The sequence below is a fragment of the Engraulis encrasicolus genome, chromosome 11, assembly GCF_034702125.1.
Source record: "Engraulis encrasicolus isolate BLACKSEA-1 chromosome 11, IST_EnEncr_1.0, whole genome shotgun sequence".
Lineage (NCBI taxonomy): Eukaryota > Metazoa > Chordata > Actinopteri > Clupeiformes > Engraulidae > Engraulis > Engraulis encrasicolus.
Genome location: NC_085867.1, coordinates 42,491,483 through 42,509,411, shown reverse-complemented (window position 1 = coordinate 42,509,411; position 17,929 = coordinate 42,491,483). Strand labels below are relative to the sequence as shown.

At 46.2% G+C, this 17,929-nt stretch overlaps 2 protein-coding genes across 2 annotated transcripts in view; both read left to right on the top strand.

Moving 5' to 3' along the window:
* The first annotated feature begins 2,238 nt into the window (after positions 1–2,238).
* LOC134457759 (uncharacterized) lies at positions 2,239–5,087 on the top strand. The gene is made up of 5 exons (XM_063209732.1): positions 2,239–2,252; positions 2,948–3,445; positions 3,580–3,756; positions 4,008–4,181; positions 4,734–5,087. The coding sequence occupies exons 2-5, from the start codon at positions 3,110–3,112 to the stop codon at positions 5,085–5,087; spliced, it is 1,041 nt and encodes a 346-aa protein (XP_063065802.1). The 5' UTR covers positions 2,239–2,252; positions 2,948–3,109.
* Positions 5,088–10,291: 5,204 nt separating this feature from the next.
* Positions 10,292–17,929, top strand: part of atp8b1 (ATPase phospholipid transporting 8B1) — a 51,905-nt gene continuing 44,267 nt past the window's right edge. The window contains exon 1 of the mRNA XM_063210681.1: positions 10,292–10,455. The gene's annotated coding sequence lies outside the window, so the exon portion shown is untranslated. The remainder of the gene's footprint in view (positions 10,456–17,929) is intronic.

Sequence of the window (17,929 nt, the reverse complement as noted above, 5' to 3'; positions counted from 1 at the left end):
TACCGCGACAACACAGACAAATGGGCGGGGTTACATCATGTAGTTCCGCTTCTGTCAACGGAAACTTGGTCGTCATTGGTCGAATATAACATATGTTTTAAATTTTAAAGTGGCTCGGCCAATAATCTTGCCACGTTTTGCCACCACAGCTCAGACAAACATGGCGTCACGGCCACAGCTGATTTGGAAAAAGAACAAAACGTGTTCCCCCACCAGCTGATCGTGTTCACTGTTTTTATTTATTTATTTTTATTTATTTTTCAATAAAAACGACACACTGGTGCTAGGCCATGCGAGCACATCTACCCCAATTGTTAAACGTTTAAACACCATGGGGGAAACATAATAGCTAGCCTAAAAGCCTAAAGTTTGAGCTGCCCTAGAACCAGGGCAGACTGACATGGGTTGCTCTCCAATATGCTACCTTGCACCATCCTTTGGCATGTGGATAGATATCTTTCATCCAGACCATGTAATCCAAAGGGTTTAGTTTCAAACAACTGAACTCCTTCAAGACGTTGTTCCATTTGTTGCTTTGAATTATGACATATAGGAGCAAGTAAGGGGAACTCGCACACCTTGGATGTCGATGCAATACTGTACTTTTATTGCATGTTTAGAAAAATAAAAAATAAAAGTGCTACCCAAGTGAACAGTGCAAACGTTTCAATCCCAGTCAGACCATCCTCAGTTAAAACATTGAAAATAAAGACATGTAGGCCTATGATTCTGTACACAGTACAATTTTTTTTTTTTTTAAATGCAGTGTTAAGTCGATACTTAGAGCAGGAGTGGGGAACCTTTTTCATTCGAGGGGCCACTTCAAATTACTCCAAGGGCCATAAAAGTCCTCCAAGGGCTGTACTATGAACACAAACCAGGAATTGCCCGTGCACTGTAGGCCTATATTGAAGGTAGCCACCTTTAAAACAGACCCCACATTCTCTAGATCCCCTGAATATAAATTCATTGCATTGCAAATGTTGGCTAATTTCTTTTCCTTTTTATGTCCAATTTCATGTGAAGTTGCATAACATTGAAATTATATCGGGGTCCGGATGAAACGGCCCTCGAGACATAGATTCCCCGCGCCTGACTTAGAGAGTACACTGGGACCAAATACACTCTAGAAGATGTTAAATTGACTCGCTAAGAGTTGAACTAACACTGTGTTTTTTATTGTGTACACTTGGCCACAAGTTAGTCCAATTTTCGAGACCTCAATTTGTCACCATTGACTAGAGATTGAATCATATAGCAGGACGAGGATACAAGGACTCAGTCAGTGCTTAGTTTTATCCACAGTGCTGGAAATAGATATGGCCTACTTTTTTAATATTTGATTTCTTTCTTTAAAAAGGATGTGTATAAATATTCATTCTATATGGATACAGTTTTATGACATCCCACTTGAACATGTGCTGTCACCACACTCTTAAAGCCCTGTGATCATTAGTTACATTTCAGAGACAGTAAACAGACCACGTTATGTCTTATGTTCAATTAACTTCAATTCTTACAGTATGATTTCATTGAGAATGGTAAGTTATAAATATGTTTTGAGATTCAACAATAGTTAACCTCATAGCAAGTAATTGTACTGCTACATTTTAAAAAGCTGTCAAAAGGTTCAAGTCAAATAGGGAAATGTGATACAACTGTATGTAAGAAGAATACATTTAATTTCATATAATGATATGTAGATATGAAGATAGATCGGTGTCAGCTGTAGCCTACTGTATGTTTAAAAACTGTGCACTGTTGTATTAATTAAGGTAGCCTATACCTTGTAGGCCTAACTGATCTATTTGGAAGTGTAGGAATATGAATTCCATATGGATAGTATTATGACATCACAACAGAACATGGTCATGTGTGATGTCACAACATTCTAAAAGTCCACAAATTGTTCAGAGTGATCATTAGTGAAAATGACTTCACTGAATATGGTATGTTACACAGATTTTTAAAAAATATTTAAGATAGTGAAGCCTATAGAAAATCATTCCAATATAGGCTACTGCATTCGAACAAGACGAAAAGTCACATTTGATACAGCAACTACAGTGTAGAATATTCATTTTCTCTTATGATACATGTAAAGATGTGCATATCAGCTCGTTTTGTGTCACTTTCCTTATATTAAATTCCTTTTTGGTAATCAGACTTGACCTATATGCTTCTGAATCTTTCAGTTTAGGATAGAGGAAGTGAGAGGATGCTTGTCATCTCCGACTCCTTCTCCTGTAAAGGTAAGTTATGATGCCCTTTGGCATTACAGTATACTGTAACAATTTAAAGTGATAAATAGTATTATTGTAGGATTATATAAACATAGAATAAAATGAATGAATACCATCCAGAATGTTTGTTCTATATCTATCAGCACCCATATTGGTTGAATGTTGGACAATTCTCTATCCCCACATTTGTCCCTTAATCATACTGTAAAGGCAGACATTTCTGTTTATGGATTTTCTCTATGAGATCAATGTCAAAGTGTGCTGTGAGCAAAACCCATCTCTAAACCTAACCTGTCGGTAAAGAAATGTTTAGGTACTTTCTAGTTTTAGTACTAACGACAACATTGGCAAGAAACATATGTCAATCACCTCTAAAAACGCGGGAGAAGAAATGTCTGCCTTTACAATTAAATAAATGGAGAAATGTCTGCCTTTATTCAAATGAGTGGAGATGCTTAATGTCGAGGGTGGAGAATTGTCCAGATAGGCTACCAGGCCAAAGAATGACTCAACCATGTACACAGTATTTTTTTGCAGTCTTACTGTAAAATACTACAGTGTTACTGTAAATTAGGTCAAAAGTATTACATTCAACACCTAGAGAGTAAAATTACGCTGTGAGTGTTAGTTAAATTGAAGTCTAACAGTGTAAGATAATGTGTAAATTCTCTCATGAAGTTCTCCTCTCCCTCTTACCACTTAAGGTCTATGAGTACTCTCTGCCTCGGTCTGTCAGCCTGCCACTGCTGGTGGACGGTGAGCCAGTTTGGGAGGCACACCACCCTGGATCCCAGCGATGGCTCTACCCTGCTCTCTCCCGCTCCCCTGCTCTCTCCCTCTCCTCTTCGTTGACATCAGAGGACTTCATGACCGCGTGTAGTCGACTGTCTGCATGCTCCTCCCTGGCTCCATCCTATTGCAGCTCCTTGGGGTCCGAGGCCTTCACGTCCGCCCGAAGTGAGCTGTCTCCTCCGCCCTGCACCTCCCCGGCTCTCTCGCTGTGCAGCTTGGCGTCTGAGGACTTTGTGTCCGCTCCTCCACGACCCAACTCCCCTGCACTGGTGAGGACAGAGGTGGACCCAGCTTCTGTGGAGGCAGCTGCTGCCATGGATAACCCAAAGATAATACAGAGAGCTCAATCCACCAACTCCTACCTGGCTCTAATCACGCTCAGCACCCTGCAGTCCATCGACACCCACAAGGTAGACGATAAAATCCTCTTTTGTAAACATCAAAAGGGTCAAGGGATAAGTCAGACTATTGATAATATAGAAAACGTACACTGTAGCTCCGTTTTGAAGTTTCATTCAAGTCATAAAACGTTTCGCCCCACCAGGGTCTTCATCAGGCACCTGGCACGAGCAGCCCTGAGAGGACAGAGATGGGTCTCGCTTCTGCAGAGGCAGCTGCTGCCATGGGAAACCCAAGGATGAGCCGGAGAGCACATTCCACCAACTCCAAATACCTGGCTCTAATCACACTCAGTACCCTGCAGGACATCAACACCCACAAGGTAGATGATAAAATAATCTTTCTAAATATCAAAAGGGCCAAGGGACAAGTAGCCTAATTGACATTAAATGTGTTCTCTTCGAGATCAGCCTGTAAAGGCAAAGAGTGCATCTACGCAGATTTCTTGTGTAGCGAATATCACAAAAGTGCAAATAGTTCAGGGTGTGACTTTGCATACTGTGCAACATGTGTTGTTCAAACAAATGTATTCATGTGGTCTACTGCATATAAACGCTTTCCTTGTTCTCTCAGGTCAAAGAGTGCAGAGGTGATAGAGGTGAGCAGGAAAAGCAGGAGGAAGCGAGTGATAAGAGAAATGACGTGGAGATGAAGAAGGAGGCCAAGAAGAAGGGAGGAAAGATGAAGAGGTTGAGACGGGCAGTGAGGAGGGCCTGTGCTATCTTCAGTGGCTGCTGGAGGAGGAGAGTGGAGGAGGAGGAGGAGGAGGAGGAGGAGGAGAAGCGATGAGGAGGAGGAGGAGGAGTAGGAGGAGGAGGGATGAGGAGGAGGAGGAGGAGGAGAGATGAGGAGGAAGAGGAGGAGAGAAGAGAGAGGAGGAGGAGGATAGATTAGGAAGAAGAGGAGGAGGAGGAGGAGGAAAGATGAGGAGGAGCAGGAGGAGGAAGAGGAGGGATGAGGAGGAGGAGGAGGAGAGAGGAGGAGGAAGAGGAGGATAGATGAGGAAGAAGAGGAGGAGGAGGAGGAAGAGGAGGAGGAGGAGGAGGAGGAGGAGAGAGATGAGAAGGAGGAGGAGGAGAAGGAAAGAGATGAGGAAGAGGACAAGGAGGAGGAGGAGAGGGAGGAGGACGAGGAGAAGGAGAAGAGAGATGATGAGGAGGAGAGATGATGAGGAGGAGAGATGATGAGGAGGACTCAACTCGCTGCTGAGTGGTGAGGGACTTGGGCACAGGTTGCAATAGGACTCTGTTGTTCTCCAGCACAGACAGAACTTCTGAGGCTCCCTCTAATGAGCTGAAGATGATGATGAAGACGACGAAAATGAAGGTGATGAAGATGATGATGAAGACAGAGATGACGACTCCGCAGACTGGACAGCCGGACAGTCAGCTAAGAGAACAGTGGTGGGACGTGACACCGTGCTCTGCTGGGCTGGCATGTCCTTCTGGTGGTGGACCTGAGTGGCTCTCTGCTGGCTTTGGGGGAGGGTCCAACTGCTCGTCCAGCTGGACCATGGACTTCATACTCCAACCACTCTGCAAAGTCCAACAGGGTGGGAACAGAAACGTGGTGAGGGCCCACATGCCACCTGAATGCCACACGCAACTCATGTGGCAGCTTGGGGAGCCCTTGTGTGCCCGCCCATGTTGTTGAGCATGCCCACCAGTGCCTGGATCTTGAGGGCGGCGAAATTCCGAAAGCCCCTCTGGTTGCCGCTGATGATTGGGGGGGTCAGCCAAGACTTTGCTGATCTGCCTCAGAGCCAGCTTGTGAGGGAGGCTGACCGAACAGCTTTGTGAGTGCTGCCATTGTATTGGTGTAGGGGAGCCGCTGTGGCAGTAGGGGTCTGCTACCAACAGAGCATCCTCCAACTTGAGGTGGCCGAGCAGGATCTGGTACTTAAACCTCTCTGTGGCATCTGGAGGCAGGACGTTGTCGAGGGCTAGCTGCTGCATCCAGTTGAACTGGCGGGGGCGTCATCAGTGAACACTGGAATCTTCATCTTCGGGCCCCTGTAGGACATCTCTTGATGGGACAGAGATGGGGGTCGTCCTGGCTGTGGCTGCCTGTGCTGGCCCCAACCCATGGCCTTCTGGTCTGCCGACGAGTCAGGCGCCGGCTGCCGCCTCTGTGCAGACGAGGGAGGGGTGTCGTGGGCTGTAAGGAGCCGTGTACTCAGGCCCACGTGGGCACAGAATGAGATGAGGAAGTCTGACCTGGTGGCCGATGCAGACTCCTCATGTGCTTCACCGGTGCCACATACACTGGAGAGGACTGCTGCTGCTGCTACAGTCGTGGCTCTCGTGGTGATGACGCTGCCAGAGATTCTTTAAGTATATAGAGATATGCCAATGTAATAGGTTGCTATGGGCACCTAACATGACCAGGTTCCGGTCTGCCTAAAGGGGCGTGTCATAATACTCCTAGCATTGAATAGAACAGTCCCAAGATCTGGCTAAAGGGGGATTTACCCCCCCCTTGCAATAGTAGAACCCGGAAACAATGGGCCAACGGAACCTCTCTCTCTCTCTACTCTCTCTGACGCTGCTGTAGTGGAAGAAGCGTAAAACCCTGGTGTAGGAGGCGTTGGGAAAACATCATCTTGCCATGCAGGTGGAGGCACCTTGAGCAGGGGGAATGAGGAGGGAACATGACACAGCTACCTACAATAGCTATGTTGACCTGGGGCATGGATATGTGAATGCCTATACAGCAGACATACAGAGCCTGCATTAAACAGACGTAGAGATGTAAGCGCTTCTCCTCCACAGCAGCACATTGCTGAACTCCGGCAGAACCACGGCATAGAGAATGAGAAGTGACATACTATGCAGCAACTAGACAATACAAAACTGTACAGTAAACACACAATACAATACGACAGTCATAAACATAGTAACATAGCACAGAAACTCACTCTCAGATATGCACGGAATGCACAAGAGTACATGAATGGACCCTGGGATCATGAGACGTCCAACGTAAGAGAGAGATGGATCCCACATAAACTGAGCATGGAGTGTAGGAGGAGGCGTTGGGAAAACATCATCTTGCGATGCAGGTGGAGGCGGAGGGGGGAGGCACGCCTCTGGTCCTGGGACATGCCAGTGATCCCTCACTGGATGACCTGGGCTGTGATTTCCCACAGAGGGAAACACTGAAGCAACTGGCACCTGGAGACTGTGCTGCTTGGAAGTCAACGTCTCTCCTGATCTGCTGCTGACTGGCTGCGGTCACGCATCATCCGCCTGCAGTCCTGTCGCAAACTCCTGTCACAGCTCCAGCAGCTCACCAACAATCAGGGGATCGAAGGGCTGGCTGATGAGAAGCAGTGGAGAATCACTCGAGAGAGCTGACTTTGGTGGCCTACCCACCGGGGTCAAGGAGCGATGAGGGATGAGGAGGAGGACAAGGATGAAGAGGAAGAGGAGGAGGATGAGGAGGAAAGATGAGGAGGAGGAGGAGGAGGAGAGAGATGAGGGGGAAGAGGAGGAGGAGAGATGAGGAGGAAGAGGAGGAGGAGAGAGATGAGGGGGAAGAGGAGGAGGAGAGATGAGGATGAGAGATGAGGAGGAAGAGGAGGAGGAGAGAGATAAGCAGGAGGAGGATAGCGAGGAGGAGAGAAGGAATAACCACACACACACACACACACACACACACACACAAACACACACTACAATGTCAGATAAAAGTAAAAGGAAACTTGTTGGTACCACACATCGTGTTGTCTGCCTACATTAATGTGTTTCCCTATGGGATGGGAATTTGTTTTCTTTAAGTGGTCCCATCTGGTCTTTCCCAGGCACCATCCATTGTGGAGGGTCGGATTAACGCACAGACTAGATATGGATGCAGCCTAGGGGCCAACCAATGACAGTGGTGTATTCAGTCCACCTGTCAAGGTAATCCATTGGTTGGAGACATTCACTGGATACAATTCAGTACATTACATATTATACATATTTACAGTTGTGTAATAGGGGCCCACCTGCCAGGGGCCCCCTGATTGCCCAAAAGGGGCACCGGGCCATTTTAATCCAGCCCTGCTTGCGTCATCCACTTGTGCTTGTGGCCTCGCCCCGCCTTCTGGCCCCTCCCCCGCTGCCAGCCTAGCCAAAACAATCTTTGGGGAATTATCATTCACCATCCAGTTTGCAAATGAGAAAATGACTTTACATGTGCTTTTGCGAGATATTGAAATATAATATGGTGTGTGGATGTGTGGAAATGTTGTTGGATAGGGATCAGGAATATAGAACCGTTAAGCCTATTTTTCTACAGGTCCACTTACAAATAGTCCTACCCGTGGGGATAATTGTTTCATAAAAAACTGAAAGAAAAGTCCGCGACACCAAGCTCCCGTTGCTCTTTTTTTAATGTGATGTTTCGGGCAGCATGCCTGATGAAGGGCATGCTACCCGAAATGTCACATTAAAAAAAGAGCAACGGGAGCTTGGTGTCGCAGACTTTTCTTTCAGTTTTTCATGGTATTTTTGCTGGTCCTGCACCCAATCTTTTTGAGACGGATGTGCGTGTCTTTCTCTCTTTAACTACTGATAATTGTTTCACACATCAATGGAAAATGGCCTGACACGTGGATGACAACTTCTGGCCTCCTTTATTTCGCTGCGGTAGTGCTTTCCTGACTGTAGTAAACAGGTTTTGTGCTGGGTGAGTGGGGTCTAATGCTCATCGCTCTCTTGGAACAGTGTGAAGTGTACAGGTCCTGAATATCTGGTAGGGGTGATCTGGTAATCTTTTATTTTTTATTTTTTTTTAAATATATATTTTTGGGGGCTTTTATGCCTTTATTTGATAGGACAGTCTGAGATGGTGACAGGAAGCGAGTAGGACAGAGAGACGGAGTGGGATCGGGAAATGACCCCGGCCGGACTCGAATCGGGGTCCCCGTGGGCATGCAAGCCCAAATGTGGGGGGCTTAGCGCACTACAACGCGCCACAACGCCCCCCTGGTAATCCTTTCTGCTGTCCTCACCACCCTGTGCAGCGCCTTCTTGTCTGTAGCTAGACAGCTGCCGTGCCAGACAGAGACGCTGCCGGTCAGGATGCTCTCAATGGCACCCCTGTAGAAGGTGGTGAGTGCAGATGTGGGGAGGTCGCCGGACAGATGGACCTCGCAACTGCTGCAACTGCATATCCACGTTGAGGCTCGTCTACATACTGTACCACCTCCACGGCAGGGGTGGAACTTTTTTTTCCCACCAGTCACTGTGGCAGGTAGATTTTAAAATCTACCAGTCACTAGCTATTTTTACCACTCTAAGTGACTGGTGGGTTGAAAATGTACCCGTCCACCCTGAAATGTACCCGTCCTTGGCGGGTGGACGGGTACTTATTTCCAACCCTGCTCCACGGTGAAGCACATCTGAACTGATTGGCCAAAAGTTCTCTCACGTGTGTGCATAGGCATGTTGTCCCACACCCCTCAAAAAATGTGCACTATGGGTTAATTCGTGATGAAGCAGTCATGCTTTTGCTAGGCAGCTGTGCGCATGCACGCTGCCTAGCAAAAGCTTGACTGCTTCATTACGAATGAGCCCACTGACCGCACCCCATTTCAGCTCCTCCTCCCCACCTGTCCCCCCATACCTCACACGTGGTGTACATAGATCAAGCTCATATGTCATACTGTATGTGCTTAATACCACCCACGTTGCGAGGACAAGTTCTTGCTGAACTACTTTGTAATGTCGATCGACGATGCTGAAAAAACGAATGCAGCTACTCCCATGTGCTGTGTTGTGGGCAGTCATGGGTAAGCGTTAGGGCATCAGACCTGTAGCCCAAACCTGGCCTGCTGGACTCCTGTCCCGCAAGGTTGGTGGGGGAGTAATTAACCGGTGCTCTCCCCCATCCTCTTCCATGACTGAGGTACTCTGAGCATGGTGCCGTCCCGCCACACTGCTCCCTTTCAGGCGCCATTGGGGGCTGCTCCCTTGCACGCATGAGGCATACATGCAATTTGGTATGTGCAAATGTGTGCTGTGGAGTGCTGTGTCACAATGACAGTGGGAGTTGGAGTTTCCCAGTTGGGCTTTGACTTTCACAATTTAACCAGAATGCTTCAAGTCGTCGCAATGCACATGCACACTGCGCAGCAATCACAAACGCGACCACTGCCACCTTGCACGGGTGAGGCATAAATGCAATTTCGTTGTGTGCAGTGTGCAGTGAACACTTGTGTGCTGTGGAGTGCTGTGTCACAATGGGAGTTGGAGTTTCCCAGTTGGGCTTTCATACTTTCACTTCACCTCACATTGCAGGCATAGGCCTACCACTAGAGGGAAGCAAATTACTGCCCTATTCATGTCTTCACATCCAAACAGGTGTGCGGACAGGTAAGCTTTGTCATACAGTGAAAACGTGATAAAACTGTCAGTGATAAACCAGATACCTTAAAAATCCTTGAAAATAGTGTGGAAAATGGTAGGCTATTGCTGTATCTTTTGCGTAAAATAGGACGGTGAGGTCAGGTGTTTACACTTTACACCTGCCAGATTTTCCATGCGGGTAACACCAGCTGGAACTGAAATGCGTAATTTAGGGCAAAGTTGATTTTTTTTCTTTTTTTTTTTTAAACAATCAGGTCACTCCTTAAAAGTCAACATGTTATGGGGCAAATTGTGTGCTCTGATGATATTACCTTTACCTGGTGGGTCACGTGTCCCCATTAAATCCATCGCACACGTTTCCTTTTCTCCTCCGAAATCCCTCAGGTAGGCCTAGGCTAGGTTATGGCCAAGCCCTTCATTTTCCAGTACTAGCCCACTAAAGGTGGAGATTCCTGGAGCCTATTATACCTGTAGACTCATCCCGTCAAACGAGTTCAGCAAGTTTTGGCAAAGGTGGCCATTTCTCAGGTGAGGGGGGTTGACGAAACCCAACGGCGTCAGAGTGAGAAGATAGACGAGGAAACAAACATGGAACTATAACTGGATAAACTGGCGTAAAAGGCATTTGTTGCGACGAGAACGAATAACAAGAAAATTAAAGTGAACAGGTAAGCTTTCATTTAGCCCAATCATTAATTAGCCTTTGTTGTTGTGCTTTCATCTTCCGTGAAAGGTGATGCGCCAGCACCGCGTTTTTAAGGTGTGTAGCCTATAGGACAGTAGAGATGTCGTTAGCCTGCTTAGCCACATCGTGTACATTTTTGTAAATAATTCCCAACATCTCTTATTGATCTTCAGTCGGTCAAAATGCGCCACCAAAGTGTTGTGCTACTGAATGGGGGCTTTGCCTCTTTGGGATACGAACATAAATTCCTCTCAATCTTCATGGAATGCTCTACCTGCGCATTCCAAGCTATTGATAATATGCAAGTACTAGGCGTACCTGCCAGGTAGCCAAGTCGCCCTAAAATGCCTACCAAGCCTAGTTGACCCAGTCACAACTTGCGGATCCAAAGTTTGTTTTTCTTCCCTCAGACATCTCACGCGTAGGCCTATCCTTCAAGCACTGGTTCAGGGTCAATTCAAGTTGCCGCATAGGCTATATTGTCAATGTAATATGTAAATATCACTGCCCTTGATCTGAGCGCTTTTTGGGCACCACCTGCAAGACTTAAGGTTAGCTCACATTCATACATGTCACTGAAATGTTAAACACTTAATGGGGTAGTGCCTGCGTAGCCTGCTGACTACATGTGTTCAGCTTTCAATTTGGTAATAAAATCATCTGAGAAAATTGATTCATGTTTAGAGCAAAATGGCCTCCACTTGTAACAGGATCCTTTTATCCATCCATGTTGACATTGTTGTTGGCTCTGTTTTTGGACTTCTGGGGAGTGGGTAGACAATGCTCAGATCCCCCCACCCGGTACTCTGCCTGTACACAATAAGGCCCAGCCTGAATGGTAGCTGAAAGCTTTGCTGCCAAGTGGTAAATATGAGTGTGTGATGGTCCGTAGCAGGCTACTGGCATTTAATTGTCAAGGTTTCCCAGTGTGTATTCTTTTAGGGGTGGAGGGGAGGCAGACCCACATAGCCCACCTTTCACCTCTCTGTGTTCCTAAGTCAAGTTATCCGCTTCATTCTCTCTCTAAAAAATACACACATCTCTGCCTTGTTTACTCAGTTTTGTACATGTTTGTGTACAGTTATCATTTTCTTGTTGAAACACGTCTTCTGTGGGTTGACACTGTGTGCTGTCCCCAGGCTTTTAATCTTTAATGACTGGAGTGGCATAGTGACTTGCACACTCACACTTGTGAATACTACTTGAGTGGTGTTGGCTTACGGATAAATGTGAGTAGTCATACTGTTTGTGTCCAGTTGGCAAACTGTCTCCTAAGGTCGTGTCCGTGTTTTCTAACCATTACCCTCTCTACCAAATTCACTGAACAGCTCCGAGTCTTCTCACACAGTTTGTTTGGAAAGTCTATGGTGTGTTTCCCATTCACAAAATTTGAACAGGGTTGGCCAGGTTTGTGGAAAGTGGCTTAAATTAATTTTAATATGTTGAGACAATACTTTTAATGAATTGGTGTATATTAAGACTTTTCTGAATGGCATGACAGAGGATAGGGCTGGCTATGCCAATCAGTTCACATTTTCCTCCCCAGTTGATGTGGGTTGGGTCTGCTTGGAGGAGTATGCATTGTTATAGCAAAAATAAATTCAGCAACACAAGCTCCAGTTTCCTTTATTTTAATGTGACGTTTCGGGCAGAATGCCCTTCATCAGACCTGATATTTCGGGCAGAACGCCCTTCATCCGACCTGGTATGAATAAGGGCATGCTGACTGAAACGTCACATTAAAATAAGAGAAATGGGACCTTGTGTTGTAGAATTTACATGTGCTACTATTTTTTGACTTTCCTAGTCCAGCTCCAGCACCCATTTTGAGAAGGATGTATATGTTTTTCTTTGTGATACTTGAGAGTATGCATGGTGTCAGACAACATGACCAATCAGCAAATAGGGGAAGGGGCTGAATGATGATGCATTACAAGATTACGTACGGGCAGATTACAGGTGACGTTCAAACGTCTGCGATTGGGTAAGTCAGGTGCACATTTCAAACTTCAGCAGACTTCACCCCTGGCACCAGTAATCGTTTCTCAATTCGGCAGTTCCAGACCCTCTGCACTAGTGTACGAGTACGAGGACATGGTAAGACCAAGCTAGGCCACGCCCTCCTAGTGACGCAACACCTTCAGTGTTTCTTTTTTTAGTCAGGCGAGGAGCAATACAAATATCATTTATCTCCGGAGAAATCGGGAACTCCGCCCACCTTTTCGGGAAGCAGTCAACTTTAAACAGATCCAGTGGTCCTGGGTCGAGGCCTGTTCAAGGCAGTGACGTGGTTTAAGCAGAGACGTTTTATTGGGACTAAGAAAATGTTTGGTTTAAACTTTTCTGGGCTCGACCAGTAGCAAACTGAGGGAGGCGGGTTAGCTAGTTCGTTTGGAAAACGTTATTCGTTATGTTCTTGGTCAGAACAACATCTCGGTATGCGATTTGAAAGTGAATGATAATCAGGCAGGGCAAGAGCAGGCTAAAAGAAGACGGTAATCACCTGCAGTGTTTCCCAACCTTTTTTGTCTCATGTACCCCCAAAGCCTTTTCGTTGTGCCGTGAGTACCCCCTAACTCATGTTTTACATTGCCTTCTCTATTCCAGTGTGACTTTGCTTCATGCATTTGTTAAAATTCCATTTTCCCAAGTACCCCCTGCAATGTGCTCACGTACCCCTAGTGGTACACGTACCCCTGGTTGGGAAACACTGGTGTACTGTATGGGGGCACAATATTGCAGTAGACTCATGTTGTTATGTGTTATGCATGTGTAACTTGAGTCGTGGCTCAATGGTTAGAGCACTGGGTTGGCAAGTTGCAACCCAAGGGTTCCCGGTTCAATGCCCGACCGGACCACGCCTGATGTGCCCTTGAGCAAGGCACCTAACCCCCACACTGCTCCCCGGGCGCTGCTCAGCAGGCAGCCCACTGCTACGGACTAGTGTGTGTACTTCAATGTGATTCACTAGTCCAAATGGGATAAATGCAGAGAAAGAATTTCCCCTAGGGGACCAAAAATTGGCTCCAATCCAAATTGGCTCCAATTGGCTTCAGACTTCAAATAGTGTATGAATGTTGTTTTTGCTATACCTGTATAGAAAATGTTCCGTCTTTAGTCACGATCTTTCTAAAACCTTTCAAATCAACACGTAATTTATAGCATGGAATGAAACCCCAAGACCTTTATTCAAGGCTCTGAACTAAATGGCAACGGCACAAAGGTGCAACTAGTGTAAGTTGTGGAGTATGAACAGAACAGGAGAGAAGGGGGTATTTGTACAATTCAAGTGATGCAAAAATAAACATCTCGCACTAATATTTCAACACGTGTTGAAAGCATGTAAGTTACACAGAAGATTATAGTGTTCTTTAGGAGATGTGCGTCACAGGTGTGTCTGTCTTTCATGGTATAGGCATGTCACGGAAAGTCACGGGGCCTTGTCAAGGTGTGGCTGCCGGCTAGTGTCGTCACCTGATGACCATGCTTGCGGGAGGAAACCAGGAAACTTTAGCTAAAACATTGCGGGTACAAGTCAAACTAGTACCTCCCATTCTTCCCTGTTGCTTGTGACCTCATGATGCAATGCTCGGCATCACTGATGATCAAAGTTTTACTCGATATCTTGCAAAAGCACAATTTAAAGGTTATTATCTCATTTGCAATCGGGATGTTGAATGGGAAAAGGCGGGGCAGACAGCGGGGAGGCGTGATTGTTTTCTCCAGGGAGGTGGGCTGACACTGAGGCAAGAGGACACATGCAAAAGTAGAGGACGGGAGGTAGCTCTTTGAAATGGACCCCAGTGTTATCACTGATCTCATCTTTGGCGGCTCCACGAGCCAGACCACGACGTGGCTAATTGACCATTCCTATTTGTAAATGCACAGGCCTTAGAAGCACTTTGCTGGTGATGTAAAAGTCACTGGCGTTTATATACAGTACGGTACTGCACACACTACTATTAGGGTAATGAAGGGTAATCGAGGGTCTTGTACTGTGTTACTGTTGCTGTACTTGGGCAGGGTCAGCCGTATGCTTGTGTTGAGCCTGGAGATAGTTAGGGTTCCTTCATACACACACCCAGGTGTGTGTGTGTGTGTGTGTGTGTGTGTGTGTGTGTGTGTGTGTGTGTTGACCAATGTAGAGACCAAAACTACACTGACACCACAAAGAGTTGGTGAAGAGAAGAATAGAGAAGATTGTTCCCTGATTTGGAACAATAGGGTGTCCAAAACGGCATTTTCTCCTGCTTGAAGTTGTAGGGCTACATGTCAGAAAAGACAAAGCCCATATAACTTCACAATCTATCTATACATTTTCCTCATTTAAAAAAAAACAAAAAAAAAACCTCACCATTTTGTATCGTTGGCATTATCACATTGACCGCCACCTTGGCTAGTTCAATTCCCGCACTAGCAGGGGAACAACTGTGAAGGGGAGTGAGCAACAGGGCTTGACACTGGCACCTGCCAACCGGCCAAATGCTGGTAAAACTTGGCTGTGGCTAGTAACAATTACAGTGCCACTAGCCAATTTGGCAGGTATCTTATTCAATGATATGACATATCAGAATGCCATATAATATTCTGCATTATACACCTGTGTATTAATTGTTTCCATTTAAGTTAAAAAAAAGCTCAGTTCCTCAGTTTCTATTTGTTTGATTTATTTCCGCGTAAAAAGTTATGCATTCATCTGATTGCTTTAACACCTCGTCTTCTGAGGTTAGATGAACAGTGTCATGATAAAGGAAAAAATAATTTCAAAATTGTGGCTAGTAGAATAGCTGCATGGCTAGTGACCCAGGAAAACCACCAGCCACAGTGGCCGGTGAGCACAAAAGTTAGTGTCAAGCCCTGTTGAGCAACTAGCACACTGCCCCTGCATCCACTTCCATGGCTGAAGTGCTCTTCAGGAAGGGACCTAACTCTCCAATTACAGGACTGTCTGTGTATTTATTTTTTTTAAAGATTTTTTTTTTTGGGTCTTTTTCGACTTCATTCGATAGGACGGTGTGAGAGGTGGACAGGAAGCGAATTGGGAGAGAGACGGGGAGGGGTCTGCAAAGGACCCGGGCCGGGAATCAAACCCGGGTCATCCGCATGGCAGGCAAGTGCCCTACTGGTTGGCCATGGCAGAGCCATGTCTGTCTGTGTATTTCATTCACCATGAGGGATTCTTGACAGAAGTGCTGGCTGATTGCAGTTTATGATACAGCATCAACTGTTCAAATAAATTACAACAACGATATTGAGTGCATCCCTACTGTATTAAGAGTTGCATTCGTTTAAGTCAATGAAGTTCTATGTATGCCCACTGTTACACTTAGCTCACACTTTTATCCAAAGCGACTTAGTTATTTTACTGGCTATTATGCCTCTTTTCCATTGCCGGTTTTCTTGTAGGCCTATAGCTTGACACAGCGTGACTCGGCTGCCACTTTTTGCTTTACAATTGAGCTGTGTCGTGCCTATTCGAAAAGCCAAAAGTGGCGGCCGAGTTATGCTCTGTCGAGCTTTAGGCCTACCAGAAAACTGGCAGTGGAAAAGAGGTTTTAGTTATAGTCCGTGGTGCAATATGGGCTTAGGTGCCTTGCTCAAGGGCACTTCAGCCATGGGAGGTGCTGAGAGGGGTAAGGATGGGATTCGAACTTGAAACCCTTTGATCTGTTTTCAAGTATGTTGGGGCTTTCCATGCCTTTATTGGTGTTTATTAGACAGGCGAGTTAGGAGAGAGACGGGGAAGGGTCGGCAAAGGACCTGAGCCAGGAATCAAACCTGGGTTGGCTGCACAGTAGACGAGTTCCCTATCGTTGATATTAAGACCTCCTCCCTAACCATTAAGCCACGACTGCCCCTTCAGCTAACTGGTGTGTGTGGAGTACTGTACATCCATCTGTTCTTCCCTCTGTCATTCAGGCTCAGCAAGGCTGCTGGCAGCTTTGGCCAGGCCCAGGCCCAGGACAACCTCTTCTGAAAGGGCCCCCCACTCAATACATAAAATCCAGAATCGATCCGGCAATTTTTTTAAGTTTCAATTACTTCCATGGATATTTTGGGAGCAAATGAATGTTAAATTAAATAAAAGCACTTCAAAACATTGCAAGACTGATACAGAAAACAGCCAATAAATTGTTGCTCAGTATCTGACTACTTGTATTGCCTCATCATGACTGATTAAACATTTGCTTTGCTTTCAGTAGAAATGTATGCATTGCAATGCATTGTAGAATTGAATCGGATCAGATCGGATCGCATAGAATCGAATCGAATCGCTACCTCCCGAATCGTGATCGAATCGGATCGTGAGGGCAGTGCCAATCCACACCACTACTGCTGACAGCTTTGGCCAGGCCCAGGCCCAGGCCCAGGACAACCTCATCTGAAAGGGCCCCCCACTCAATACATAAAATGTAATGGGGACCCAATTCTGGGACTCCTGTCTGCTTCTCTGAGGGTCAGTCTAGGGTAGACTAGACACTGTTGGGTTCTGATTTGTATGATTTCTGTCGAGGGCATGAAGTCACCATGCAGTGCAGTGGGAGAGCAGCAGGCGTTCTCTTCCTTGTCATTAGTAAAATCTTGTTTCCATGACCTGTACATAGGCAAATGCCCTGTGTTGGCACCCAGTGGCAGGCCAACCCTGGGATTTGAATTGTTTTTGTGTTTTGAAGCAAATGTCCGCGCATCTTAATACAAGTGGTGCATGCCCAAGTGACCACTGACTCCCTGACCTCCGCTGTGCTGTCTGCCTCTGCTGCCACACCTTCACTCTCTAGCTTTTGAATGCCGAGCCTGAGCCTTGGCACAAGTTGCATAATAGGCATACTATTAGTGTACACAGGGTTCACCCAGCACTTTGGTGGCCACCTTCACAACAAACACTTGAAACACTTTGAAAAGATAAAGATTTTGTATTGCGAATGTAAGTTATTTTTGAAGATTAGATTCCAGAAGACCTCTCTTTCCCAATGGGACTTGCCTGCTTAGAGGAATGTGAACACTATGTAGTTCACAAAGTTGTTAAAGTGCTTTTTAAAGAAGCTTAGTTCTCCTAGCCTGATAAACCAGCCTAAATGTGAGACCGGAGTAATTTAATCTGGCCCCGATGAACGATACCTCTGACGATTGCTGATGAGAACAACCTGTTGTTTTTTCAAACCGTGCCGACGCTCTGACCATCGGCGATCTTTGCCGTGCTTTCCCAACGGTGTTGCGTCGTCACTCCCTCAAAAACCCGCCCACTTTGATTCAAAACAAATCATTGCGTTGTAATTGGTTTTGCCAGACTCGGGGCACAGTGTTCAAAACATTCTCAGATCCAAGGCCAGACCCACTCGCAGCTGAAAAAATTCGGCGCCCAGCGGGTGCCGCTGGTTTACCAGGCTACAGTTCTCCATGAGTGACCATTCTGCTATCAGCCCATATGGTCACCAAAAGAGGAAACTACAGGCAAA